The 27,195-nt window shown below is 34.4% G+C and overlaps 4 protein-coding genes across 5 annotated transcripts; 2 read left to right on the forward strand and 2 right to left on the reverse strand.

The window, feature by feature from the left end:
- The first annotated feature begins 874 nt into the window (after window positions 1-874).
- Window positions 875-2,052, forward strand: LOC135835876 (COX assembly mitochondrial protein homolog). The gene is made up of 3 exons (XM_065350342.1): window positions 875-1,120; window positions 1,328-1,432; window positions 1,650-2,052. The coding sequence occupies exons 1-3, from the start codon at window positions 1,063-1,065 to the stop codon at window positions 1,892-1,894; spliced, it is 408 nt and encodes a 135-aa protein (XP_065206414.1). The 5' UTR covers window positions 875-1,062; the 3' UTR covers window positions 1,895-2,052.
- Window positions 2,053-2,138: 86 nt separating this feature from the next.
- Tsen2 (tRNA splicing endonuclease subunit 2) lies at window positions 2,139-3,542 on the reverse strand. Its single transcript, XM_065350340.1, has 5 exons — window positions 3,106-3,542; window positions 2,974-3,037; window positions 2,569-2,892; window positions 2,348-2,484; window positions 2,139-2,278 (listed from the first exon to the last, which is right to left on the reverse strand). Exons 1-5 carry the CDS (start codon window positions 3,280-3,282, stop codon window positions 2,156-2,158), a joined length of 825 nt encoding a protein of 274 aa, XP_065206412.1. The 5' UTR covers window positions 3,283-3,542; the 3' UTR covers window positions 2,139-2,155.
- A 150-nt stretch (window positions 3,543-3,692) lies between these two features.
- On the forward strand, window positions 3,693-5,015 carry LOC135835875 (pre-mRNA-splicing factor SYF2). The gene is made up of 4 exons (XM_065350341.1): window positions 3,693-3,899; window positions 3,966-4,106; window positions 4,184-4,476; window positions 4,564-5,015. The coding sequence occupies exons 1-4, from the start codon at window positions 3,801-3,803 to the stop codon at window positions 4,727-4,729; spliced, it is 699 nt and encodes a 232-aa protein (XP_065206413.1). The 5' UTR covers window positions 3,693-3,800; the 3' UTR covers window positions 4,730-5,015.
- On the reverse strand, window positions 4,986-27,002 carry LOC135835870 (uncharacterized). 2 transcript variants are annotated; one of them, XM_065350331.1, is made up of 7 exons: window positions 26,684-27,002; window positions 26,312-26,454; window positions 23,913-24,864; window positions 15,489-15,637; window positions 8,829-8,934; window positions 5,957-6,154; window positions 4,986-5,870 (listed from the first exon to the last, which is right to left on the reverse strand). In XM_065350331.1, exons 2-6 carry the CDS (start codon window positions 26,423-26,425, stop codon window positions 5,985-5,987), a joined length of 1,491 nt encoding a protein of 496 aa, XP_065206403.1. In that variant the 5' UTR covers window positions 26,426-26,454; window positions 26,684-27,002; the 3' UTR covers window positions 4,986-5,870; window positions 5,957-5,984. The 2 variants fall into 2 exon arrangements, with proteins under 2 accessions (XP_065206403.1, XP_065206404.1); XM_065350332.1 differs by lacking the exon at window positions 26,312-26,454.
- Between the last annotated feature and the right edge of the window lie 193 nt (window positions 27,003-27,195).

The raw sequence follows: 27,195 nt of genomic DNA on the forward strand, positions 1-27,195 counted from the left end.
GCTTTATTATCACAGCTTTGGTCATTATTTAAGCAACTTTAGCACGTCAAGGAGTTGATAGACGAGGGAAAAGAATATCTCCGATACAGCGGGACATTTTGATGCGACGTATAGAGTTGTTGTAGGGGCGTTTGAAATCATTAAATTCAATGAATTACAAATTGGCGAACCTACTCGAAAAACAATCGCCCCATCTGCAACTGAAAACAGAATTTGTGATGCAATAAAAACACACATTCTTTAGATAACTTCAAGTACCTATTGGCTATTTGTATGCATGTTTGTTGTAGGTAACACGTCGTGTAGATTGTACCTGGCTGGTCATTTATCGTAGGTATACTATACTTAGGTAAGACCGCGTAAGAGTACAACAGCCCTCACCGATATTTATTTTTATCAACTGCCTGCAATGAAATTATCTTCTCAGTTCTCAGCAATCAGTTTTAAAAGTACTAATGGTATGGGAACTTGGGAAAGGAAGTGAGGGACTGAGGAGTGAGGAGCACCTGAGTGTGAGCGATTTTCAGTTGTATCTGATTCCCTTTCAGTAGCAAGATCACTTGAATTAAATCAAATTAACCTTTATATTTTCATTCTTTTCTGAAAAAATACGTGTAGGTTTTACACACTTGCGAGGCAGCAAGGCTACGAGTGCGAAAAAGATTGAACAAAAAATCAAACCGATCAAACGTGTATGCACAGGCAGGATGGGTGCTGATTATTTTGATTCGAGATGAATATGATATTAGAACATCTGATTGGCTGAGCTACCAAAATAAAGTCTTCCTATTGGATGGATTCTTTTAGCCTAGCTTACCTTACCCAGTTGAATTGAAAGGAACTGAGCGGAAATCTATTCTGTATGGTCTGCGGCAAGCTGATATCTAAAAATTTTTTATCAATCACGAAACAGAAGAAAAATAAAACATTTTATTTTTAATGAAATATCAACCAAAATTATGATTAATGATCTAAGTGTTCAGGTTTATTGTTTCGAAGTCTGTTAATACAAGCTATCAGTTATTTAAAACCGCATAACATATTCTAGGTATTCGACCAGGTATGTCAAGAAATGAAGATTCGTCCAATAAACCATCTAAAATGGGACCTCATGGATTAGGTAAATTGATGAATAATTCTCCAGAGGACGGTTTTAATTTTATAGTTATTCATTCTGCATTATGAAATGCAACTTAGTGACATTATTAGACTATGCTGGTTTTGTAATATCGAACTTACGGAATGGTGCTTGTAGTATAGATAGTTCCAATGAAGCCGGTCTCTATCTATTTCGATTATTAAATCATTTTTTTTTTTTTAAACGAAGGTGATCCTGATGATAAATCATTATCTAAGAATGAAAGAAATTTACTAATACCTCAAATAAGAAGAAGAATTGTCAAGGAAGAAAAATGTCCCAATGAAATCAAAGGTAATGATGTAACACTCTTCTTATCAGTTGTTATTACTGATGAGCATCTTATTAATCTTTCCATTTTTTTGCTACAATTTCTACAACAATTTGTAGCAGTGATATGTAAATACATTTGCGACCACTCCTTCAATATCCTGCAGTATTGTAGATTGTAGAAAATTGCAGGAAGTTGCAGCAAATAAAACGAACCTAACAATTTTTGTAAATTTTGCAGAGTACGAAGAATGTGTTTGTAGTATTGGTCTCATGATGGCCGGAATAAAATGCAAAGATTTGAAAGTCAAGATGTCAGATTGTCTAGAATTTTGGAACGATTGCGACGAATTGCAAAAGAGAGCCAGGAGAGAATATCTCGAAGAAAGAGCAGAATACAGACGTTCCGGTATTTGCTCTGATAATCGTAAATTTATGGATGAATATTTAGCAGCGAAAAAGAATGGAGAAAATTTAACAACTTAGCGAGTTATTTTACCACTTGTGACTTAAAAAAAAATCGAAAGATGCTTCTTTTTAAAGTAACAAGAAGATACGTTGAAGGGTGATCGAGTTATTCAGATTGCAGAGTTCTATTTCTGTACAATGTAGATTCATTTCGTAATTAAATTTGTTGAATTTCACTTTTTTGTTTGTTTTTTTTTCAATATTTATATTTTTACTTCGATACATAATACTCAGTACATTTTCATAATAATCTAACAACAACACAAATAATAACATTTATTAACTTATTCCCGCCGGCATGGATCTTTTATATAAATATTCGGAAATCGTACAACGACTAATCTGATCAACATCTTTGTAATCCAAGTCTTCAGGTATGTAAATTTGAGCGATCAATAGCTCCTGAAAAAAAAATCAGTCAATACATTAACGTATACTTGATACTTGTAAATTAAAAACCACTTATTTTACTTTTTTGACTTGTTCAACTCCTCTATTAATAGCTTTCAAAGTATCACAGTCAATATTCTTCATATCCTCATTAACGTTCGAGATAATTAAAACTACAGCAGATCCATGGTAGAATGGAGGACCTTGCTTGTAAAGTACTGAAAAAAAAACACGAAAACTTGAGCTTCCCCATTCTCCAAAAACTTCATTCTAAACATCAATGTACGAATACAAACACTAACCAAAATCTCCACCGAATTTCAAAGCTGATTTGACTACCCATCCTCTAGAGCGGTAGTAATGATAAGTGACGTATCTTTCTACAAAATAAGGCTGCACTTGTTGAAATTTCTCCCACATTTCTTCCACTTTCATAGCACTATTTTGATGTTGCACAGTGAGACATTCCAGCACGAATGATAGAAAAAAAGCTTCCTCTAGCATTAAATGAAGATATTCTACGACGTGATTGCCTTCCGAAATTAGAACGTCGGTTTGTTTATTTTTCGTATCATCGACTCCTGAAGAATGATTATTCCCATTAATTTTGATTATTTTTTCCAAACCTGTAAGAAAAGTGATAAATTTATGTATGTAAATCAAGTATCAACCTCATCGAAAAGATGAAAATACATCATGATCAGTACGTTTTCTTTTTCTTTGGTTGAAGGCTGGATACGCTTGAGAAAGAGATCCTTTACCAAAATATCCCTGAAAAATTCATCTCATTAAAATTGGTTCAAAACATACACAAATACGAAAAGATTATAAAATCCTACCATCGTGTATAAGGCTTCCATGCTCTCTCGTTTTTCGATCACTATACTCAAACCGTTGAAAGTGCCATTATAATGAGGCTGTTCGTCTTCATCGTCTTGATCGTAAATATTGACGGGGAAAGGAGCTTTTGGAGCAAATGCACATCTTTTGGGAATCGGCGGACGAAGTCTTATCATGTTTCGCGATTTTAAAATACATCTCTACAATACGAACGTAAGAATAGGAATACTGTGATTGAAATACTCAGCGAATTCAAAATGTACCAGAGCTTTCAAAGCAACTTGACATTCAGGATTATGAAACTATGTTTTATTTTTCCAATCATCATTAAAAAATAATCGTAGAAGTTTTAAAACATCCATTTGAAACACATTTTTGATTTTTTAATTAGTCGATTGATAAAAATAATTATTTAAAAATAAAAATAATAACACGTGTCTCATAGACCAACTACGGACAGAACAACCACTCAACCAATTCTGAATTTTCATTGGTGCAAAGTTTCAAGACGTCATAAAATTAAAGAATTTCATTGGTCGGACATAATTGCAACATTGCAATATTCTGTGGCAACGTTGCTCTATTTGGAAATGAAAATATTGGAAAAAGGAAGTGATAAGCGACGTTTTCATTTCATTTTCTTTCTAAAAAATTAAAATATCTGGATTGTGGTGTTATTTGTGTACTTTTCAACATGTCAGAAGAACAAGATAAAACGTTATCGAAAAACCTATCATTTCAAGAAAGAAACGCCGAACGCCTTAAACGTTTACGTGATTTACACACTCAACGAGTAAGTTGATATTTTCGCTCAAAAACCACCATAAACTATCAGATTCTGAAAAATGTACTGTTTCAGAATGAAGCTAGACGTCTAAATCACGAGGCAGTCAAGGAAGAAGAATTGAGACACTCATTACCTATCAATTGGGAAGCTAGAAAACGTCGAGCTGAATGGATCTTGAATGATGAAACCCAACGTGAAGATGCCAAGAAGAAGGTAAGCAGTGCACGTACCATATTGAAAATATAATTATTAAACGCTGTTATTTCATTACCATTATTTAATAATTCAAGGGTGAAGACTTCGATCGAGTTAAATTACTCAACGTCACCGCAAGCGAAGCTGAAGCGCTTGAAAAGAAGAAAAAGAAAAAGAACCCTGACACTGGATTCGCTGATTTCGAGCAAGCGACAATTCGTCAGTATAATCGTCTCGTGAAACAAATCAAACCCAATATGGACGAATACGAAAGACAGAAGGAAACTTTGGGTGGAGCTTTCTACGGTGACAGAAATACCATTTTACAAGGGCTGCATAAAGATTCCAAAGAAAGCATCGATAGAATGGTTGAAGATTTACAGAAACAGTACGTCATTTCTAGTTACATATTTCTTATCAATTATCATTACAAATAAATCAAGAATACAATTCATTTGTCTTTCTTGCATTACAGGATCGATAAACGTGAGAAATACAGTAGAAGAAGAGCGCATAACGACGACGAAGATATTGATTACATCAACGAGCGTAATGCGAAATTCAACAAGAAACTGGAAAGATTTTACGGAGAACATACGTTGGAAATTAAACAGAACTTGGAAAGAGGAACGGCTGTTTGAATTATATTTTTATTTGCAATTGTACAGGTCGATTTACGTATATTTGATGTCCAGTCACTGAAATGATTTCGTTGTGATGGATTATAACTTATAAGACGAACTTTTAATGAAAATAAATTTGAAAATTATGATCATTATGATCTAATCGATTTTATATAGTTGAAATTATCGCCATTCGCTTAGGATCCCATGGGTTCTAAAATCATGTATTTTTAGAGTATTTTGTACATATTTTGTATATAAATTGAAACGCAAATTAAATTTTCAATAAAATTATACAATTTTATTTAATTCTTTGAATAAAATATCAAGTAAGAACAACACAAAAAAACCGACAACTTCACATCGGTCATATAATAAATTCAATAAGTTCATTATACAATAATAAAATACTTATAAAAATGAAAGTGTATCCTTAAATACCGGATTCAGAATAAAGCTCGTCTAGGAAGACAATTTTTTCTATTATCGAAACGATCAAATCATTATTTTAAATAGAGTTTCGTCTAAATAAATAATTCGTTTTTCAACAATATCGTACGATTGTACTTTTCAATCATACTCCATTTATTAGGCACGTAAATGTGAATACCTAATTATTGCTTTGGAAAAGTTTTCGGTAAATGAGAACATTATGAAAGACATGAAACATTAAAAGCTCTTTTGAATAAAATCATCTATTATTCATTAATCAAAATAATTTTCTTCGAATTCAAAATAAAACTACCTTCGCGTGAAACAGGTAAAATAACCCCAACTTTAACAATACGCAATAACAAAAAAAGAAAAAAAAATGAAACAAAACGAAAAAAATTTACAATAGGAACTTAATGTTTAATATTGCGCCATACACATAACTACCTTTCGAAAAAATAATTTTATATAACTTTCACCCGTTTCGAAATCGAAACCCTAGTGTTGACATTATCTCGTGACACGACTAACAACAAAACGGTTAATAAATATCGAGGAATGTAAAAGATATACGAAGTCTTCAAATTTTAACCAATCTTCATCTGTACAGCTTCGAATCCGAACCGTCGCGTCGTCTTGACTCTTGATACAATTCACGTGAACGATTCAACCGGCAATGTAACCATTCAATTCTTGGTTAAAACATCGTGAAAACAAAGTAAAAAACCTGTAAACATTTTCAAAAGTTATAATAATTTACTCGTAATTTCATTATTTCAAATTAACATTTTTCAAACATCAACACCTACTTACCATAACCACACGAATTTTTCTAGTCTATCTACACGCGAGGATGTATGGCTGGTAACTGTGGTGAAGCTGTATGTGGTCTGATAATATTCGGTAATAAACTGAACTCGGCTTTGGCCATATCACATTGCTCACATTTTGGTAACATCGGATGATTCTTGAACGTACACATAAGACATGTCCAATTACCATTATCGACAGCTGGAAAATAACGATTCAATTAATATCAAAAATCAAATCATATATTTTTTGTATGATTTACATTGTTTTCATAATTATAATTGATGCAGTAATTTTGAGGAAAGAAAACATTAGGGGAAGGAAGGGGTATGAAAAAAGATATGTACCACAGCAATTGGTTAGAAATGAGGGCCAAATCAACGCCGATCGCCCACGTAAACCACGAAACTCCCAATCCCAATAAGTACCTGGTACAGGCACTCTTGTTTTTTACCTTTATCTAAATACCACTCGAGTAATCAAACAACTTGAAAAATTCCTAGAATGCGTGAGTTCGACGTGCAAAACGTGAAAGCCATATTTGAGTGACTCTCTTTTTACCAGATAGGTAATGTAGGTTCATTTTAAAACACAGGAATCTTTGTTACAAAACAAGTACCTACAAGTATTATCTAACAAGAAACCTACCATCATCCAAAAGTAGATTTTGAAGAATTCTCTACGATAGTTTACAAAAAAATAAGCTGTACAGTTGAGAAATTAAGCATTCAACAAGGTTATAAATTTTCCAAAACGGTCCAAAAATTGTATTATTGTATGGAAAAAATTAAACTGTCAAAAATTACAGGGCAAAACGTTGCTTCTCTGGTGACATTTAATTTCAACAAGGGGCCTAATAAACAGGACAACTTGCAGAAGCAATGTTTCAACTCACAATCAGAGAGAGGGGAGAACATTTATCAGACTCAAAATTTCTCCTCTTCAAAAAAAAAAAAAAAAAAAAAAAATGGGAGAAATCAAAATTCTGGAAAAAGAAGAAAACAAAAATCGAAAATTTCGAAGTCTGAATAGACATTTTTTCAAATATTTTCAGACAAAAATTTTTATCTGAAAATTATTTTAAAAAATCAAAATTTTTAAAGAGAAAAAAAATAAAATAAAATTTTGAAGTTTGATTCAAAGACAGGAACCAGATCTTTTAGCAAGATTTTTTCAGAAATTCGATTTTTTGGGAGGCTAGAAAAGTGGAGGGGAGGACATTTATCAGACTCAACATTTTTCCACTTCAAAAAAAAAAGAGAAATCAAAATTTTGGAAAAAAGAAAACAAAAATCGAAAATTTCGAAGTCTGAATAGTATAGATATTTTTTTCAAATGTTTTCAGGCAAAAATTTTTATATTTCTGAAAATTATGAAAAAAATCAAAATTTTGAAAGAAAAAAAGAATGAAAAAGAACATTTTGAAGTTTGATTCAAAGACAGGAAAACAGCAGGACTTTTTTTGGTTTGAAAAACCAGATCAGAAATTCAATTTTTTGGGAGGTTAGAAAAGTGGTCAACATTCATTCAAGTATTTTACCACTGAATCAGATGTCGGAATATGAAGATTATCTTAGAGATGAATACATAGAAAAGAAAAACACAAATCCATAGCATAAACGAAATGACAGACTGAACTTGCAGACGAATTTGTATTCGCCGATTCCCAGAAAAATTTTATGACTTGATAAAAAATCCTATCTTTGCAGCCTAGAGTTTTGTTTTCTTTATTTTTAGGACAAGAGCATTTCTTTCAACAAGTTTTCATTTTTGCTCAAATGGGGAAATGCCAGATGACCTTTTTTTTACTATTGTTATTATTATTTTTTTTCTTATTTATTTTTATAGAATGTTTTCAAAAAGTGCTTTTGACGTATGATCTCTAATATGTACTTAACTTATGTTATTGAATTATTTTTGAAAAAAATTTACAACTTATACTGTATCAAGTAATTTGTTCCTTTTTTCTTGGAAATAATAAAGGATTTGGCTTTTTCAAAACTTTCATTTTCCAAAATGATTTTTCGTTGAAAGCTCAAATTTTTTGTGATTTGGTCAATTGGTCAAGGTATGCTATTACACTCTTCAATGCAATTTATTTCCCCAACATGGAAACCTGGCTGGAGATCCTCCAAAGTGTTGAAACATTTGAAAAATTGAAGAGTGAAGACCCTTTTCGATTTTTTTTCTAGCAAATTAATTTCCAAAATTGGATATCTACTTCGGGGGAGGGGGTGGCGTTGCATAAGGAGGGAGGGGTCCCCATTTTATCGATCCGACACCCCCGAACCCCCATCCCTTCTCATCTATGCTTTTGAACATGGCCAAAATACGGAAATATTGAAAAAACGAGTCCTTTGTTAGGTTTCCGAAAGTACTAATGGTCGACTGGTCGTCTTAATAAAAATTTAGTAATTTTTTTGGCTACTGATTTTTATTGCCTCTGCACCCTTCCCCTATACATATTCTGAAAAATTGTTTGGATATGGTAAAAATACAAAGTGACACGTCAATTTTGAAAATTATTCACTTTTTAAACTTCGTTTCACGTAGTTCTCTCAGTTACGATTTTTTTCAAAATGGGAGGGCTAGAGGGATATTTGTCATTCGATTGTTTATTCTCATAAATATTTATGCGATTGGAACCATCTCAAGGGATTAAAAATCTTGAAAGATCATTAACTTTTTAATGGGAAGGGGAGGGGTTAGGTAATTTTCCAAGTTCAAGACACCCTTAGGTTAAACTAAACAATGAAAAGGAAAAATTGACAACTCTGTGGATAACCCTAAAGCCTGAATGAAAATATTCTTCACATTGAGTACATACTTCTTTTGTAAATAAAAAATACTCGATCGTTATTATATGGGAACTTACCAGCAGGTAAATACATGTTGCAGGGTTGTTCGGCCATATCTATTTGATCATTGATTTGAGCACAGGCCATTTGTAAAGTACGAACTTCCGCTCTTAAAGCTAAGATCTGTAACAGAAAGAAATACGTCAAGATAAGTAAGTACATATATATACATAAATCAATAAACAGTTGGAACGAATGGAATGGAAATATGTTTACTTAATAACATACACTATACACTCTGCGGCTCGCATATACTCTACACTACACACGTTTCCCTATATTTTTTCGTACTTACATTTTTTTTGAAAAAACTGAAGGTCTTTTGAAGAAAACGAAGAGAAACAAAACGAAATACTTGATTGATGAAAAAAATACCCCTTTCTAGAAAAATAATTTTTAAAGTAAGATCTCAAAAACTCTGGAGTCACAGGTGGTCTCCAAAAACATTAAAAATTTGAATCAATTTTAAAAGTTGAGAGGGACAACGGGACATCGATTATTACTGACTCGAGAGGGTTCAATTCGAAAATGGGTTCAATTTTTCGAACACACTGCAACATTTGGACCAACTGCACTTTCCAACTTTTTCACGTCGTTTTGAAAACCTGTCTAATACTTTTTCCTGAAAATTTACGAGTTTTTTCACCCTTGGTAAGCGCATTTTCTTCTATTTAAAATTGGTACGTAAAAACAATTTAAAATTTTCAATATCGGTATCACTAAACGCGCATTTTGGGATACCATAAACACTTGTAAACAAATAAAAAATTCCAATATTGTTCTCATTCTAAGATCCGAATATTCCGAGAAAGTGTCTACGGTCGTATAAAAAATAGGCACTGAAAATGAAAACAAAAATGTGAAAAATTTCCCAAATAGCCTCATCCCACGATATCTCGAGTAACGCTTATTTTTAAATAAAAATTCTACAAAATTCGGCGAAAATAAAATCTGCATACACAGATAAACAACGGTACGCTACTACGGTAAAACCTCCATCCACTAAATCCGAGCAATAAATACGACGAAGCATTCTACTCCTCGAAACACTTCAGAGAAAACCTCATCCGCTGAAATAAAAATCAAGGCAAAAAAATTACGAGTGACGGAACGCTCTGGTAGAAATTTCGCTAATGATATCAAACCTATTAAAAGATGCATTTCTCAGAAGAGAACAAGTCGTATGTGTAGAATATCGTACGTACTACGTACGTACGTAGAAATGTACACAAAATCAGAAGGTGTGAAAAGTTGCGTAGGCAAGCTTCGAAAATAATGAAACTCGCGCGTTTTGCAGCAAATATTTTCACACATGTAGGCAGGAGGTACGTAGAGGTACCTACTCGTACACAATATAGTTATAGTACACACGACATTCGCAATTTCGCACCGAGAAAAAAGAAAGAAAGGGAAAGAAAAGAAAACCCCACCGTAGAACATTCCACTATATGGGAATTATAATCTAATTTCAGAGATATAGTCCGTGACACTATCACCTAAACTTTTTGAATGGCAGTAAAAATTTCGCTATGCATACCACAGCTATAGTCGAACCACCCCCTCATTTGGCATACATCCGATATCTCTCCCCGTATATGTCGTATGTACATGTAGTATGTATATTATATTATCTCTTAGTAACGTTTTAATTCATTAAGTTACGTCTTATTTACCAGAGAAACTATTACAATACGCATCTTTATCGCGCATTTGTCGCGATGAAATAATTTTCATTAATAAAACGCGTTGGTTCGCCCAAGTATTCCGATTCCTTTGAGCCTATTTCGGAGAAAATTTCTTGTTATAACGATGTCGCATAGCTGTAGAAAAAATTTCGCGTTTCCTGTCACAACCTAATCCACACATATCCGACCAACATCCGCGCTTTTTTTTTCACGCCGCGATTTTCGGATCTTCTTTCAACACATATGCCAGTTTCGCAAACTGTGTACGGTGTACCCTCTCGGCTGAAATCTCGTGCATGCTACAATTCACTCCACACATTCGAATTCACCATCCATTATAAAACCCTCGAACCATAGATTAAAAAGTGTTTCATACCTTTATATACTCTTAAATAATGTAGCTCGATAGCACATGTGCCAAAAACAACGACGCCGACACATTTACCCATTCGTTATATATTTATAGACCAGAAATGGTAATTAAGGCTACACACTATGACAATTTAATTAACACGAAAATATGTACTTAGTACCTAGAATACTTGCGAAGTTCACTTAAGTTCAAGGACATCGACGACACAACCATCGAGCTTATACGCTTCAAAATGTTAGGGATTCAATTTTTTTCCTCCTTTCTAATAGGTAAGGTACCCTACTCCGTTGCACTTATGCACAATTTATTTTTAAGCATACGTTCGTACAATGTAAATGAGTTTTTTCTCTCATTTTAAATGTCTCATTAAACGCGAATGCTGTCGCTGCAGTGCAGTCGAACCACCAAATACCAGTTTGCAAAAAATTCCTAGATGTCTCGTATAAAATAGATCGTGTCACGTTGAAAACAAGATTTTTTCGTGTTTAGAAAGTTGGAATGATTTTAGATTTTTCGTGAATGGAAAACATAATTTTATGGGTTATCGTTCTACTTTCCAAGTACCAATGATTTCGGTTTGATTATGCAACAGCTATTTTTTATGAACTTTTTTGCATCAGAATATATCAACGGGGCAACAAATCATTTTACAATAATACATTTGAAAAATTCAGTATTTTTTAAGAATGAAATTCATGGTATTAAACAGTCCCATTTTCTACTTCATCGCAGTCATCACTAATGTCATTGGGGAGGGGAGGGGAGGGGGAGATAACTAGAGATATTAACAACATCAGAAACAAATACATATCGATAAAGCACAAGATTCAAATTTTTTCCCCTCCGACTTCATCCTCCTCACCTCAAGTAATGCCAGATTTGGAATTTAAAAAAGTAGGATTTCAACAAAATTCAAGGGAGGCCTTCATTTTGAGTTGAAAGCACTCAGAATTTTTTTATAGCTTCGAAGGTGCTCCTGGAGGAGAGATAATGGTCCATGATTTTTCTCCAAGTTCCATCACATTTCAAAAAATGTTGGAAAACAACTTACCCTAATCCTTCCCCTCTCCTCTTTGTACAAACGAAGTGACAATTTTAAAACTGCGGTTTTTGAATGGAATCGGCGGTACCTTCATAGGATTGTGGTCTAATTGAGAATTTTGATTGTCTTTAGCTGCTCCCGTGCAAACAGAATCAAAAGCCAGTCAGCCGAATTCAAAAGAAGAAATTTTGAAAACGACAGAATTAATTTTGTTTTTGGTTTTTACTTTTCACGTGTACCTACTTATTGGTTTTTGTTTTTATTAATTGGCAGTTTCAGTGGTTTTGGTTCTTTACTCTTGACCTCTGTAACGTTGATTCCAAATGTGACATGGGATAGAATTGAAATTCGTCCAATATTGGCTTCTATCATCATTAGTTTGGCATATTACAATAGGAATAAGTGCACCCCCTTCGGTTCTCTGGGACAACTTTTATCTCTTAAAGAGGACATCCTGAGGAACAGTTTAAAGCAAAATTGCAAAAAAAAAGTAGGCTCTAAAATAGTGTCCATTTTGAATGACAGGTCAGCCGAAATCGCAGATATTGCTCGCACGGAATTTTCTGAACTGGAAGAAGCTGAATCGAAAGAGCTTGTAAAAATTTATCACCAGTCAAAATTTCAGTAACAAAAGTGTATTTTTCAATTTTTGATGCATTTTTAAAAATCAAAATTTTACCAAATTGAGCCAGAAAGCTTAAATTCGGAATATACCATATCTACGACCTGCCAACTCGATTGGAAACTGTTTCGAACCATTTTGAGCTATTCTGGAGCCTCCAGAAGATTTTGAAACTTGAAATTTCCACAAAATTTCATCAAATGAAATTGGAAATCCGAAATTCACGTTTCACTCCAAATTAAACACGCTACATATATTAAGTCGACTCAATTTTTCTGAAATTCTCAAAAGTGACCAAAGAATTGCCATCACTGCATTCCACATTTTTTTCCTCATTTCAGAAATGATACAATCATTTCCTTGTTCTGGCTCTATTGGAGTGAGGGAAAAAAATTTCAAAACATTAATTTATTCAAAATTAAGTGATCTGCAAATTTTCAACCGCTCTATAGGACCTTAAAAGTGGTCTTGGATCTTGATCGCAATGGCCTAGGTCGACGCGAAAATGTCACCTCTTTGAGGATAAATAAACTCAACAAGACGCAGAAAAATTCCTGATATTTAGGGTATGTACATGTTTAATCACCCACCTCCCCTCCACCTTCCTCCAGTGTTGAAAAAATTAAAATTTTCTGTGTGTGGGATTTTTTTTACAATTTTTTTTATGAGATCCACAATCATCACAGTGGCTCAATTCAAATTTCACCATCTAAGAAAATAACAACAGCCTTGCCTACTAAAAACATAAAGAAATCGCCTGATTGTTTTTTTTTTTTTTTTTTGAAATCGAAACATTTGAAAATGTTAGAATCTTTCAAACTTGAAGTTTTAGTCCAGGAGAGGGTTAAATGAGGACCTATTAACAATTTGAATTTTATTCGCATCTTGTTGAGGTCATTTGAATATTATGTTTGGCAAAAATACAATTCAAATTTCGAAAAAAGTTGAAAACGACCCACCCCAGGGAACCTCACCAGAGGTGATTTTGGGTATGTAATCGTAGTAACAAAAAACTCGACGGATTTATGCGGGGAATGGGGGAGGGGGGGGTGAGGGGGGGGTCTCTTGATCTGATTTTTCCCCATAACACCCGACACAATTGCATTCTCTATTCCGCTTTGAATGCAATTTTTATGCATTTTTGACCATTTTTTTTTTGAATGAAAAATAGCTCTGTTCACCCGAGTTTAGATTGAAACTAAAAAATTTGTACTGAAACTTTCATCTGAAACTCTCTCGGTGAAGATTTATGCACTTAACTGAATCCAAGTAACAAACGCAAACATTTTTTGCAAATTACGCAACGATAATGAGGATTAGTCGGTTCTTTCGCGTCATGTTGTACAAAAATTTTATTCTCATCTTCTCAAAGGATTAAATTTCTTGATCTATCTTTCTCAATTTCGAGTGGGTACATACCTAAACTTACGTAAATTTATATGTACTTAGTACCTACGTCATTCATTCCGAAACATATGTATAATCACACGATATAAGTACGTAAATACTCTATTTCATTATCAGAATAAAGATATATGCGTGTACCATCTACGTCATCAAATATAATCACTGTGAAATTCATCTGAAACTTCCTCCTTCCCAGTAATAGTAGTTTCCATAATCGGCAAATTTATAAACGAGCGTAGGTTGATTTCCGAAAACAAAATTTATAATTTTTTTTCTATTCTAATTTGAACTCTTTCTCATAAATTCAGCATTGAGCTTCCTTGATTACGCAGAATTCGCAAAGCATACAAGTGAAAAATAATTTCGTATTATTTCAATTTGGCTGATTTATTTTTACTTGAAGAAAAAAATGATCATCTTCTTCAAAAATTCAAAAAAAAACGAATTTCAACTTATTTTTTGCTATGAGTGTAATTTTTATCAACTTTTTCGTGAAATACGTCAGAAGGAGGTAAAAATAAGGCAACTGAATAAATTCAAACTTTTTTTGATGTTTAGAATTGAAAATTGAATTTTTTCGAATGTTCATTTCAACGAGTGAGAGGGGTTTTTCAACTTTTTCAACAGATACGTAATAGCAGGGGTCAAATGAGTCAACTTCACCAATCAAAACTATTTGCCATGTTTCAAATCAAAAAATCACATTTTTTTCGATAACTTTCAATTTTTTAAAATCAACTTTATGAATAACGCCATCCAAATTTTTAAATAGGTATGTTGTTTGGCATGAAAAGTTGTCCAAAATATAAGTATTTTTTTCAGAATTTTCAAGAATCGGAAAGATATGAAAACTACGTTTTGAAACTTTTCGAGCCAATCTTTCGTACGAAAAAAAGTGGAAACACTGATTTTTATGATACCACTTAAAGCTCTTTAATATCATCAAAAAGCCTTTCAAAACTCCTAACTAACGGAAAAAGTTCCATTTTGGTAGGTATCGTGGTTATCGTGTAAATCCACTGCTGACATGGATGATATTTCAAGTTCACTGAAAACGTTGACACCCCCCTAGCAGTCTTTAAAAAAGGGATAGCGAGCTGCGATTTGCGCCATTGGTCAATTGGTCATCCCTTCGGAAGGTCTTCCCACAGAAAAAATTGCAAAAAAAATCACCGACCCCCCCCCCCACCACCACTTCTTTGTCGAATTGACGTAGAATGACCCACAGGCCATTCTCTATGACAAAGCTCAGTAGTTCTGATCGCACAAAATTCCTCTAACATTCATTAGGTCAGGTAAGGTACCTACGTATTATTAAATATATGTACTGTATTTGGCCTCTGAAGACAGACCTCCACCTCTCCTCGCACCAGAAGATTCACCTCTTTGTTTGAGTAGAACTTCCTCTTCAAGTTGCTGGTATTCGAGAGTAGGTAAATTTGTTTCCTCCGAAGGGTCAAAGGAAACTACTTATCAAGTAACTCATGCTGGCCAGCATCAAATCACTCAAACTACATATTTATAGTTAACAAAAACAAAATTAATTACTTCTTTCGAAACGACCGGAACTTTTCTTCTATTTTGCAAGTCTATCTCTAAAGTTTCGATATCTTGACGCATCCGGTGAAGTTTCAATTTATCTCGATCCAGTTCCCGTTTCAGAATATTCTTGCGTTTAATCTGTTCTTGCAGTCTTACTACAAATACAAACAGAGAAGGAAAAAAACGAATAATTAATAAGTACATCGTGTTCATTGTTTTATAGTCTACAAAAAAGATAGGTACGATATTCGCGCACATGCCGCGAATTTCCATACCATTAACAAGACTACAAGTACGTATAATATGCATATAACAGTCATTCTAATTAATCGTTTACTCGTCAAGTGACGCGATAAACTCGCGTATACGGAGGTAATTAAAATGCCAAAATACACGTTTATAAACATCACGAAAAGAAGACGAGGACGACTATACAGTGTGAGGCGTCGTGTCAATTGGATAAAATTTTTCTAATTTCACCACCACGTGCGCGTCTAGTATATTTCCTCCCTTAATTCATCGCTCCTGTACATAAGCATTATATTATTTCTTATATATTTTTTTTCTTTCTTTTTATATAACTAATATCCACATTATTTATAATCGCTTTTTACGTCATATATTTTGAATTTTTTTGGCTTCCAACCATCAACTTATTCGCCATAGTTTTGTCGTTTGTAATATATACGCGTCGGTGAGAAATATGTAGGAGTCCGGGTCTTTCTTTTTTACCCATTTTTTTTCAACACGATTATTGTACGAAGAAAACATACTTATACGTATACGCCAGCGAGAAAAAATCTATCGCGAAAGTACCCAGAGAAAATTATTTGAACGGTTTATTTTTACCAAAAAAATACGTCTTTTTTAGACGGAGTACTGAAGGAGATCAAGGGGAGTTCTACTATTCATTCAGTCTCTCATATTCTAGTTAAATTTAAATACTCGTGCAAAAAATCCCTGTATTAAAAAGTTGATGGAGGCGTAGCCGTGGAATTCAAACAGCATTCTATACCTTCCCCCCTCATTCTGTGCCTGTGTCTCGAGTTTTGAAAAAATTGAACAAAAAATAATGTAAAATGGTGAAATCAGCTATTAGGCTTAGAATCGTGAAATTTTCAGTCGGACAACAACAACAGACGAAAAATAATTTTTTTCAGAATTGAGGTGTCTAGCGGGAATTTTTTGAAATGGTAATCTTTTCAGGTTTAGAGCCTACAAAACATAATATAGAAATCAAAATTTTCAAAGGATATCAATCAAATAATGTAGGTAAATGATTAAATTAAGTAAGGTATTCGTCTTGAAAAATGATTAAATTTTTATAATGAGCCAACAACAATAGGTGAAAAGTACATATAATTTCACCCAAAATTGAGGGATTTGGCTGCAATTTTTTGGAATAGTGCCCACCTAAGTTTTCAGCTAAAAAGCCTCAAAAGTAAATGAAGTCCAATTAATTTCAGGGGTCCAATCAATTTTTATACCTACCCCTAATTTCAATTTTTTTTGGAGAAATCGAAATGTCCCGAAGACCTTATCGATCATGTTCTAAAGTACTGAACTTCAACTTTTTACGAAATTCTACTAGAATTTTATAACACATAATTTGAAAATAAGTATCATCTTTTCCCTGAAAACTAATTGCTTTCAATGAAAAAATGTTCAAAAATTCAGCAAGAATTGAAAAACTAATTTGAGCAGCTGAAATTTTTGGCAACGAGAACAATAGAGCTTTGAAACTTCACTGAACTTGCTCTCTCCAAAAGTTCCATTTTCACAGAAACGGAGGTTGAATGGGTCCAATACCTTGACTGGTTCCTTTTTTAGTTGATTCACAAAAAATTACATAGGTAGGTATTTTAGAAAATTCTGCACTTCGGTCATTTTTTTTAGAATCAATGGCTATTGGTTCAAAACTATACAGAAACCAGAAACCACAGGGTTCATTTATCTCGTACCTCACAAATTCAGCAATAATCGACAATTTTTTTCTGAGTCAAAAAAGGAGGGGATAGGGATGATATTCCAATTAAGCCGTTTTTTAAACACCTTGTGATCAACTTTTCCAGTATTTTACATAATTTTCAAGATTTGGTTTGAATTTGGGTCTATTTGGAGAGATAGTCTAATTTGTGATCAACTGATCAGTTTTTTTGCTATAATTTTTTTTGTTGGTCATTTCAATAAATTTTTTCGATGCTTCTTACAATTTTTTGGAATACTACATACTTATAAAACTTTAGGCACCAGGGCACCATTCATCACTTTTTCACCACTTTCAAGAATTTTTCGAAACTTTTGAATAGTATTAGGTACGAGAAATTTTTAGAATTTTCAAACTTATTTCTTGCATATTTTACATAATTAACTTACCTAAATTTTGATATTTTTTCAATATGCTGCAATTTTTGCAATTTCTAATGGTTTCGAGAAATTTTATGGAATTTAATAAGATTTTGAAATAAAATAGGTACTTAAGTAGCAGGACTTTGTAAACAATTTACAAATTTTTTTTGGCAAGTCCAAAATTTTACACATAGATTCTTTGCCTTTTGCAATGTCCTCCTGAGTGCAATACAATATTTTTTTTGAAAATGGATCAGAGGAGGGGGAGGGGGGGGTCAAACAACACCTTCATCATTTCAATTTTTCATTGGCAGGGCATTTTGCAAACAGGTGGACATTTCTTTTTTTTGGGATGGGGAAGAGGTTGAATAGATTACTTTCGTACATATTTGAGCAATTTGCTTCCAATAATTTTAATAATCTATGGATTTTTGACAGATTATTGTAGAATTCAGTTTTTTTTTAATTCCTGACACTTTAGTGGACACATATTGAAGAAATTAGGGAAGGTAGGTAGGTACATATAAATTAGGATCAGAGATCGGAATGGAAATAGCAGAAAATGTAAAACCTTCAAACGATCAAAAGCAAAAATCAAAGTTTTAAAGCGATTACGAGAGAAAAAACTGGCATCTTTGAGTGCATTTGATATTAAAGCACCTCTCCCTCCAGACCTGAAATGTCCCATGCAAAATTTGAGACAAGTTTTACGTAGTGAGAAGTATCACAGTGACAACGAACGTACCTAGTTTTTCGATTCAAAATCACAACTCATACCAATTCCACGTTCTCCTAACCTAACACCAATCAACACCCAAACTATCGGCTTACTCATCAAAACAAACAAACCCCAGCTGCGTTCGAACGTAATAAAAATTCATCACGCGCACTACCGCAGATATTCCGTTCGGCTGATCCGAATTCTAATAATTTTAATCACATTGACCCAATTCCCTCGCAAATTCTCCAAATCCCGTACAGTAGCCCGGCTAAATTTCACAATTATAACCCTCCTGGCTTCTTCGCATCACTGCCGGCAATAATTATCAATTATCATTTAAAATCCGCACCCAAAACATGTCTCGCCTAATGACAAATCGTCGCCGACGGTACATTCAAATTTCCAAGACCAGAAGACGAAAAAAAATAGTAATCACACATAAAAAACAAATGTACTGGCGACGAGAAATCGTCGCCTATCGGCTATGTTTCAAACCACATAGTCATAAATTTGCGACTTTTATTCAACTCGACTATGGCCTTTTGCCAAAAAATTGGCATGAAGTAATACAGAAGGATCATCCAGAGGCTCCGGCTGCGACGTCTGGATGATGCCGATCAAATGTTCGCCGTACGAGTACGACACCTAAAATACGTACAGTACATGTAACTTTGGAATTACGAATTTAAACGCGAAAGTACGCCACACATGACACACGGTGAGTCGTTTATATGCACCTACCTCTACGAGTACGAGTACTTACTGAAGTGAAAAATTTTCGAGCACATGGTAATATTAAAATTCAACGTAGCGCGTTAATTCGTACTACAATTGATTACAGGGTAAATTAGGCGAAACAAAATTGCTCTTTTACGTAAGCTGTGAAAAAACTGTCTGCCAACCTTCACCCGTTTCTAATTACATCTCAACATCTTGCGAACACCGGGTCAGAAATAGTACCTTTAAATGTTTTTCCTTTAGAGGGTGAAATTCGTGTTGAAAATGCCCGAATCAGGCTTCAACGTCAGTCAAAAATAGAATGAATTTATAGAAGAAAGCAGCAAAGGTTTCAGACCATATTATTCTGAAATTGTTTCGGCGTAAATAAAATATCGTAAGTCACATAATCGAGTTAGAAGAATAGAATTGAATGGAATTCCAGGCTTCAAAGTTCACTTTCTAAACTTTCAATGTGTAGGTGTTGAGCATTGAGCCTGAGGAGAATGGTGCCTGGATAGAGGTTGGGATCTCGGACTTTTCAGGTGGAAAGGAGCTTGAATTAAGAGAAAATCACTTTTTTTCTTTCACCAAATTTTCACGAAAAAAAAATTGTACAAATAAGTACGAGTAACAAAAAATCGTCGTTTTTCGAATATTTACGCGATTTGAAAAGTTATTGCCAAAAAAGCCAAGATGTGGACCCTTCTGACCCTCAAAAAGAACACAAGATTCACATTTTTTTCAGTCATGAGTGAAAAAGCACTAAAATACAACAACGAGAAAACTGCATAAGCCACCTACATACGTCCTAAAAAAATAATGCACTCGCTCATGGACGTCCTTGGACACTGACCGAGTTCAATGTAAATTAGATGGAACAACGAAGAAGGAAAATACCTACCTACATAAAAATATGGATGAAATTAGTACACGTGATGGTGAGATGGTATCCCATCTACGATTACTCTGAGGCGATGAGCAGCAGAACAGAACAGAAGCGAGGAAAAAATAATCTCAACGAACTCGTGTCTGGTGTACGTTTTGCCTCGTTGACAAGATAAATGCGTGACAAAACTGAACAAATTTAGCGCCAACGCGCCCGTTTTCTGTTTGTCTATTTCATTGTATTTAAGGCCATCGAAAAACTATATGGCAGACTGTTGATTTTGGCAACAATGCTCGTAATTTAACGCAAACCACATATGTTTTCAATCAATACGCTCATTATCAACGATATGATAGTCTAGGTCTACCGATGAGTGCGGCATTGTTTTTCTTTATTGATTAATTGATAAACCTGGAAGGCTTCACTATGGGGTAAACATTCACCTGTGTACTTAGTCTTGAATCTTGATGTATGTAGCACAAATTTAGCACCGAATACCATTCTGGTGAATTATCGTCGGGAGATTCGTTACATTAATATTATAAACATCGTTCGATTTGATTGATAATCAAGCACTTGTTGATAAAATAATTATTCAATTTGGTTACGACCACGCGATGCTTGAAATAATGCTGGTGTAATTTGAGTAGGATTTTCACACGGAACGATGAAAGGAAACTACTTGTGATACAAAAAACCAACACTCTGACCAAATGATCACACTTAACTAAACATAGAGTATGCACTATGCATGAATTAAAACGAATCAGTGTAGCAGATGTTCTGGAGTATTTTGATCAACAAGGAGTCAACGACTTTTTTTTTCTTTTTTTTTTTCATATACATTTATAGGAGTTTGAAGGCATGGCTCAAGTGGGTGAACGAAATTCGATTATTTGAAAGAGCCTCTAATTTCGATCGTATAAATTTTAAGTGTCGAATATTGGTTGATTTTTTGATCTGACTTTCCTGAATACCTCAAAAATTGCTTTACACACGGCCGAAAAAGCGAAAAATTATGAAAAAATAACGAATAACGCATGAAAGTGCTGACAAGGCAACTTCTCGAGTCGTCCAACTTCGATTTGAACGTGACTGCAACTTTAGAAAGAGCACTGAGCAATGTGCATGGTCTAAGTTGCCCAAATTGATTTTCGCTTATTAGCGAATTTTTGATTCTAAAGCCCCCAGTGCGAGTTTACAACCTTCCAGAATTTCAAAATTTATCCAAAAGAGATGGAAGTTGATTTGGGGAGCTGGAAATTGAATTGTAGCTTACTTTCCACTTGTTAAAAAGGGGGTTTCCACATTTGATCCGATTTCTAAGCGAACTTCTTCATCGATTAGAATTTTCCAGTAACCGTATTAAAAATATGCCGGATTGCTGATCAAAAAAACACACCCAGGTGTCAGCCTAGAAATGGGGCCAAATATGGATAAACTACTTGTAGCTGAATAAACTCGATTTTTAGCTGTTGAGTTCAAATGATTGATTTCTTTGCCTTCCGGAAAAATCTAAAATCTCACTGGAGGCTCCAGAAAGGCTCAAAGTGATGAAATTCGGATTTCCGGGGTTAGTTTAAGGCAAAGAAATATGATCATTTCTGCAAATTTCTAAAATTTCTCTATGAAAAAAATTCCAATTTTTCCCTCGTAATGCAGGTCGGAAAAACGCACTTGAGGGGTCCGTCTGGAAATCGGCATAAATGAGGATGAACTCGTTAAATAGACCAAGAATACGCAACAACTCGATTTTTAGCTGCCTACATCAATTTCCACGTCTTCTGGAGAAATTTTGAAATTTAATTCTAAGGAAATCTAAACCGTGGCTGGAAGCTCCAGAATGGCCGGAAATGATGAAATTCAATTTGGGGGAGTTGATATTAAATTTCAAGAATCGAAAAATCGATTTAGCCAGCTGGAATTTTGGTAGTGGGGTTTCACACCATGCTCTTTCCAAAAATCGCAGTCCCATTCAAATATTTCAATGTCTGACAGGAATCTTACGAGTAAAAAAATTCAAAACATCAGTGGTATGACACATTGATTTCTACTAATTCAAGGATGTTGTTTCAAACATCAATTTGTTTATCTAGATTACATCCCTGGGTATTCCCCATGAACGGCTCCAATTTCATAAAGAAATACCGAGATCTCCGACATACATACCTAGGGAGGTGAAGAGCACAAGGACTCCCCTTTGAATCAAGATTTAAAAACTGTTATCAATAATAAAGTCACTTCTCAATTACCAGAAATCACTTAAAATGATGGAAAAATAACATAGAAATGAAAGTTGGAAATGAAAAACGTAATTACCGAAGCATTTTTCTATGTAACCTTTCAATCTTACTTCCTTCATTTCCCTTTCACGTCATAATTCATCATTGAATCTGTTGACGTCATATCAATATGTAATACTAATATATAAATTTCTGATTAGTGAAATAAATTAGGTCTAAAATAGTTCAGGTGTTTCGCTCCAAAGGAAATCAAAATTAAATTTCTTTCTATAATTATCATATTACATAACATTAAGTCTCGAAATGACGTCAAACATTTTAGAAAGACGATTGAAATAGAAATTTAAATCAAGAGATTAAAAGTTAAAAAAGCGTTGATTAATTTTGGAATTGAATAAATTAGTGATTAATAATAATTAATTACATTTCATCGATTGAAGCTTACGATAGATTTCCGTCCTTTTTACGTCAACTTCAAAATTTCAATTTTTGGCGATAAAGTTGAGAAATTTATTCATCGAATGTTCATTTTTCATGAAAGTCATCAACGCATTGAAATCAAAAATAATTTTCACCAGGAACTGATTTTGAAAAATGGCTCGAGTTTGTTTATTTTTCTTTTCAACTTGGAAAATTGAAAGTGAAATTTTTCAAACAGATGCTCTGAAAAGGAATCATTGAGAATGAACCTGATTTTTCTCCACTATTTTACATAATTCAGTACCTATGTAGTTGCTCTTTTTGTTTTAAAAAAATAAAAATATATTGATCAATTTTGTGGTCCGAAAACCGCGGTAAATGTAAAATTTAGTTACATTCAAAAATTACAGTAAGTACAACACGACGAAAAATACTTCAAGTTTTAAAAAATTTACAGAAAAATTCGAGAAACAAAAATCTCATCAAATACAGAAAAATTCACAACAGCAAGAAATTCTCGGAATTTAGAAAACGAAGGAAACTAGGAACATTAACTATTTCTATAAATTCCTAGAATAATTCTGAGATTTTATCAACCCTGCTTGATGGCCAAATCAGTTCCGTTGACTAGAAAATTTCCCAGTATCGGCGTTTACGGGATTTCCTTCGGTTTTATCATATTTTCATGCAGTTCGGTCGTAGGACCGTTGCCAATAATTTTACACGTTGAAATTACTAAGAAATGGGCCGTTAAATCTCAAAACAAACGACAATTATATCTACCGACAATATCTCCAACTAAACAAACGCAGACGTCGACGAAATTTGATACCTTACGTTTTTGATGAACATGATGAGGAATTGAGGACATGCAGCAGCATTAATACTTGCTCAAGTAGCAGGTATATGGTATATGTATTTATCTCTGAATCAGCGAATATTGGCAATGATGCGCGCGCAAGTCAGCATAACGACACGTTAATTAGTCTTGAATTATGAGTACTTAATACGAAAACTTTCATCATCCAATTACAATAAATTCCTACGAGTCAATAAACAGCCATGATCGGCGACTAAATCACTAGACTTACTTTCAGTAGTGGACGATAAGGGTTGAATGAACCCCGGCACGATACTGGAACACGTATCATCAACTTCTGTATCACATTCGACTTGAGGTTCGATGGTTGGAATGGCCTTAGGCGAAGGTGCCTTCGTACGAGACGCTGACAGCGTAGTATTGCCTTCTTCGCTTATACTGATTTGCAGCTGATTTTGGTAGCCTTGTTTGGAATTATAGCTGCACGCAGAATAGGTCAAATTGGATCCCTTGGTTAGGATATTGATCGGCGCCGGTTGTCGTTCCGAACACGGCGGTCGCAGGGTAAGATTGACTGACGTAAACGGTCTTTTGATTTCGGAACTCGGCGAAGCGACCGAACGATCTACCGTCAACGATGAACGATGTTTCCGCGCGTCGTTTTCGCTCGCGATACACTTCTGGAAAGAGGAAGGCGTCGTAGGCGCCGAATGCGAAGCACCGCCGCCATTTTTCTTATACCGAACACGTAAACTAGTTCTTTCGCAGCCGCAATTATCATTTTCGAAACGTAACTTGAGATCACTAACAAACACATCCGACTGGTTACTCGATATCTCGATATTTTTCACCGATTCGCTAACATCGACTACGTCGCGATCACCTTCACCTTTCTCGTAACTCGCGCATTTCGCACCTTCATTTTCACGAATCGACGAATCGCGCCGCAAATCCATATCGTAGTTTTTATCCGCGTCCGACGCTCGCGAACCGGATTCCACTTCTTCGATTGAGACCGCTTCGCGAACACGACCGTCTCGCGAATATCGCCGAAATGTCGACGTCGGAGTCGTATCAACGACACTTTGCAGCGATAACGTTTTAGGACGTTCTTTGTTTCCTTCCGTCATTTTATCAACGATGCCAATCGGGTAACTATGCAGCTGATAACGTTGATATTCCTTAATTAATTTTCTTTCGCATTCTTCTCGGTTGTACGCCACCTAAAACAACAAACACCACGTTATAATACGAGTACGTAAACATAATACGCTTTCAATGAAACACATTTATAACCCAATGGCCAATATGAATGAGAGACAATGGGACCTTGAAACAAACAACACGTATCGTTTATTATTGTCCGACTGTGTGTTTTCTTTCTTTTTTTTTCTTCTGCTTTTCGAAAGGAAAGACGTTAATATATTCTTACGCGATATTTTTTTCCCTCTCAACTAAATGGTGTTAGTCCATACGGATGAGGTTAGTAGAATGTCAACGCTGGCAATGTTTCAGTTCTCAGCCAAATATCGCTACCAAGTTATAAACACGCTTTTATGTAAGAAATTAATTTTAAATGTCGAAAAAAACCTAACAAATTTACCAGAATTCAAACAGCACGAAAAATAAATACAACTGACGACATACTTAAATTTAAAAGCTCGCCGTTCGAATCGGTATAATAACCCCGCGTATGAAATTCGCAGAAATTAGTCAAAAATCGCTCCTACTCGTATCTTTATCGAAGACGCATCTTTATAACCCAATTGAATATTTCCATTTAATTTCGCACGTAATTTTTTTGGCGACTACCCTCTTCTCTCGCGATTCCGAAGAGAAAACATCGTCGTAAATGTAACATTTGCCACGCCAGACGCTACAACGTCGTTAATTTTCATTAGTATAGACGAGAGAACGTTAAACTTGACGTGATTTTTTAATCCTTCGAAAGAATACATCGTCGCCGCTATCACCGCCGCCGCCGTCACCAGACTAAATAATTTCGGGGTTAGATTTTATCGCGACGAGATCACAAATGCGCTCAACAATTCAAAGTCACTGCAAAAAAAAAAGAAAGAAATTCGCATGAAATTCGCTCGATAAATATTTCAAGAATGCACTCGGAGGCGTCTCGAACCAACAGGCTAAAGTTCACACTAACGATGTTGACTAGACATATTTATGATTATAATTCAAATAGGAACATTCCACAATCTCGACTCTAGTGAGAAAAAAAAAGGAATATAGAATTTACACGTAAGAAATAACACGTATTCGAAATACCTCAATTCGCTGTTAATGAATAGTTAGTAGTTTATAGACACCAACGTCATAACACCTAACACAATAGTACCAATAACCGAATGATATTCAACAATACGTGAAACACGACAAAATTTTAAAAGCTCCGAAATAAATATCGCAGAGAAATCATTCGAGAGCTCGAAGTGAGCAACAGTTTATACGAAAACTCGAGAGTATTTTGACAGCTGAACTCATTCAGAAAAAAATATACCAAGGTAATCAATCATGTTAATGGTTCTAAACAAACGTTTGCAGCTTTAAAAAAAATTTTACATCGTACAAGCGCGGAATTCACCCACTCGATAGAGCTAAGCGACGATTGTTAATTGAAGAAGCGAAAAGCTATTTGCTCGAGGATTATGGTACCTGATGCATAAAGTCTGTCACTACTTGATCCGGAATGGTAGGAAATTTTTGCTTCAATTCGTAAAATAATTGCATGACTGCTATCTTGTTGTACGGACAATCAGCCATTACCATACATTACGAATGTACTTTTATTTCCCGTTCTATAATAAAAGAAAAGTGAAACAAACGGATAAATAAAATACCGAACAAACTAAGATGTCGAGAGACTGTTTCGTGGTTTCGTTAGCTACGCGTAGAAGAGCGATTTTCAAACATATTAGACAAGCGACTGAGTGTTAGGTACTTGGGTTACTGATTTTTAAGAAGGATCATTTTCTAAAAATTAAAATCATTAGAGATACCTCGCTGTTATCTATATTTTACACTTACAATGATTACGAATATGTTATGCCCAACATCAACAACTATGGAGTTCACAGGTCAACTTTGAAATCACTTTTCGAACTAAACACCGAATCGATTTCGACGCGAGATAAAATTATGCGAGGAAAAGAGTTGAACGATCAAACGTGAAAAAATTAACGCCTAAAATGAACCAAAAACAATTCCGATAAATAATTATTCAAACCCACACGAAAGCACAGTTTCCAACTCTTCTCTTGACCGTCTTCTCTTGTTGATTCTTTAGTTTTCTGATAAAATGGATGATATGTAATACGTAATTAAAATGGTGCGATTCCTCTGAATCCTAAAATTCCCATTTACGCAATACTGAGAACCATTGAATCATAGATGTATTTCGAATGGATCGGATCTAGCCAACCTGGCCAAGTCGAAACTTTTTTTTTTCACCGATAGAGAATGCTAAATACATTGTCTTGAAAAAATATGATAACAAAATGCAGCGAAATTGATAAGAAAATGAGAAAAATTTGAAAATA

This window comes from Planococcus citri, chromosome 2 (genome assembly GCF_950023065.1).
Source record: "Planococcus citri chromosome 2, ihPlaCitr1.1, whole genome shotgun sequence".
NCBI lineage: Eukaryota > Metazoa > Arthropoda > Insecta > Hemiptera > Pseudococcidae > Planococcus > Planococcus citri.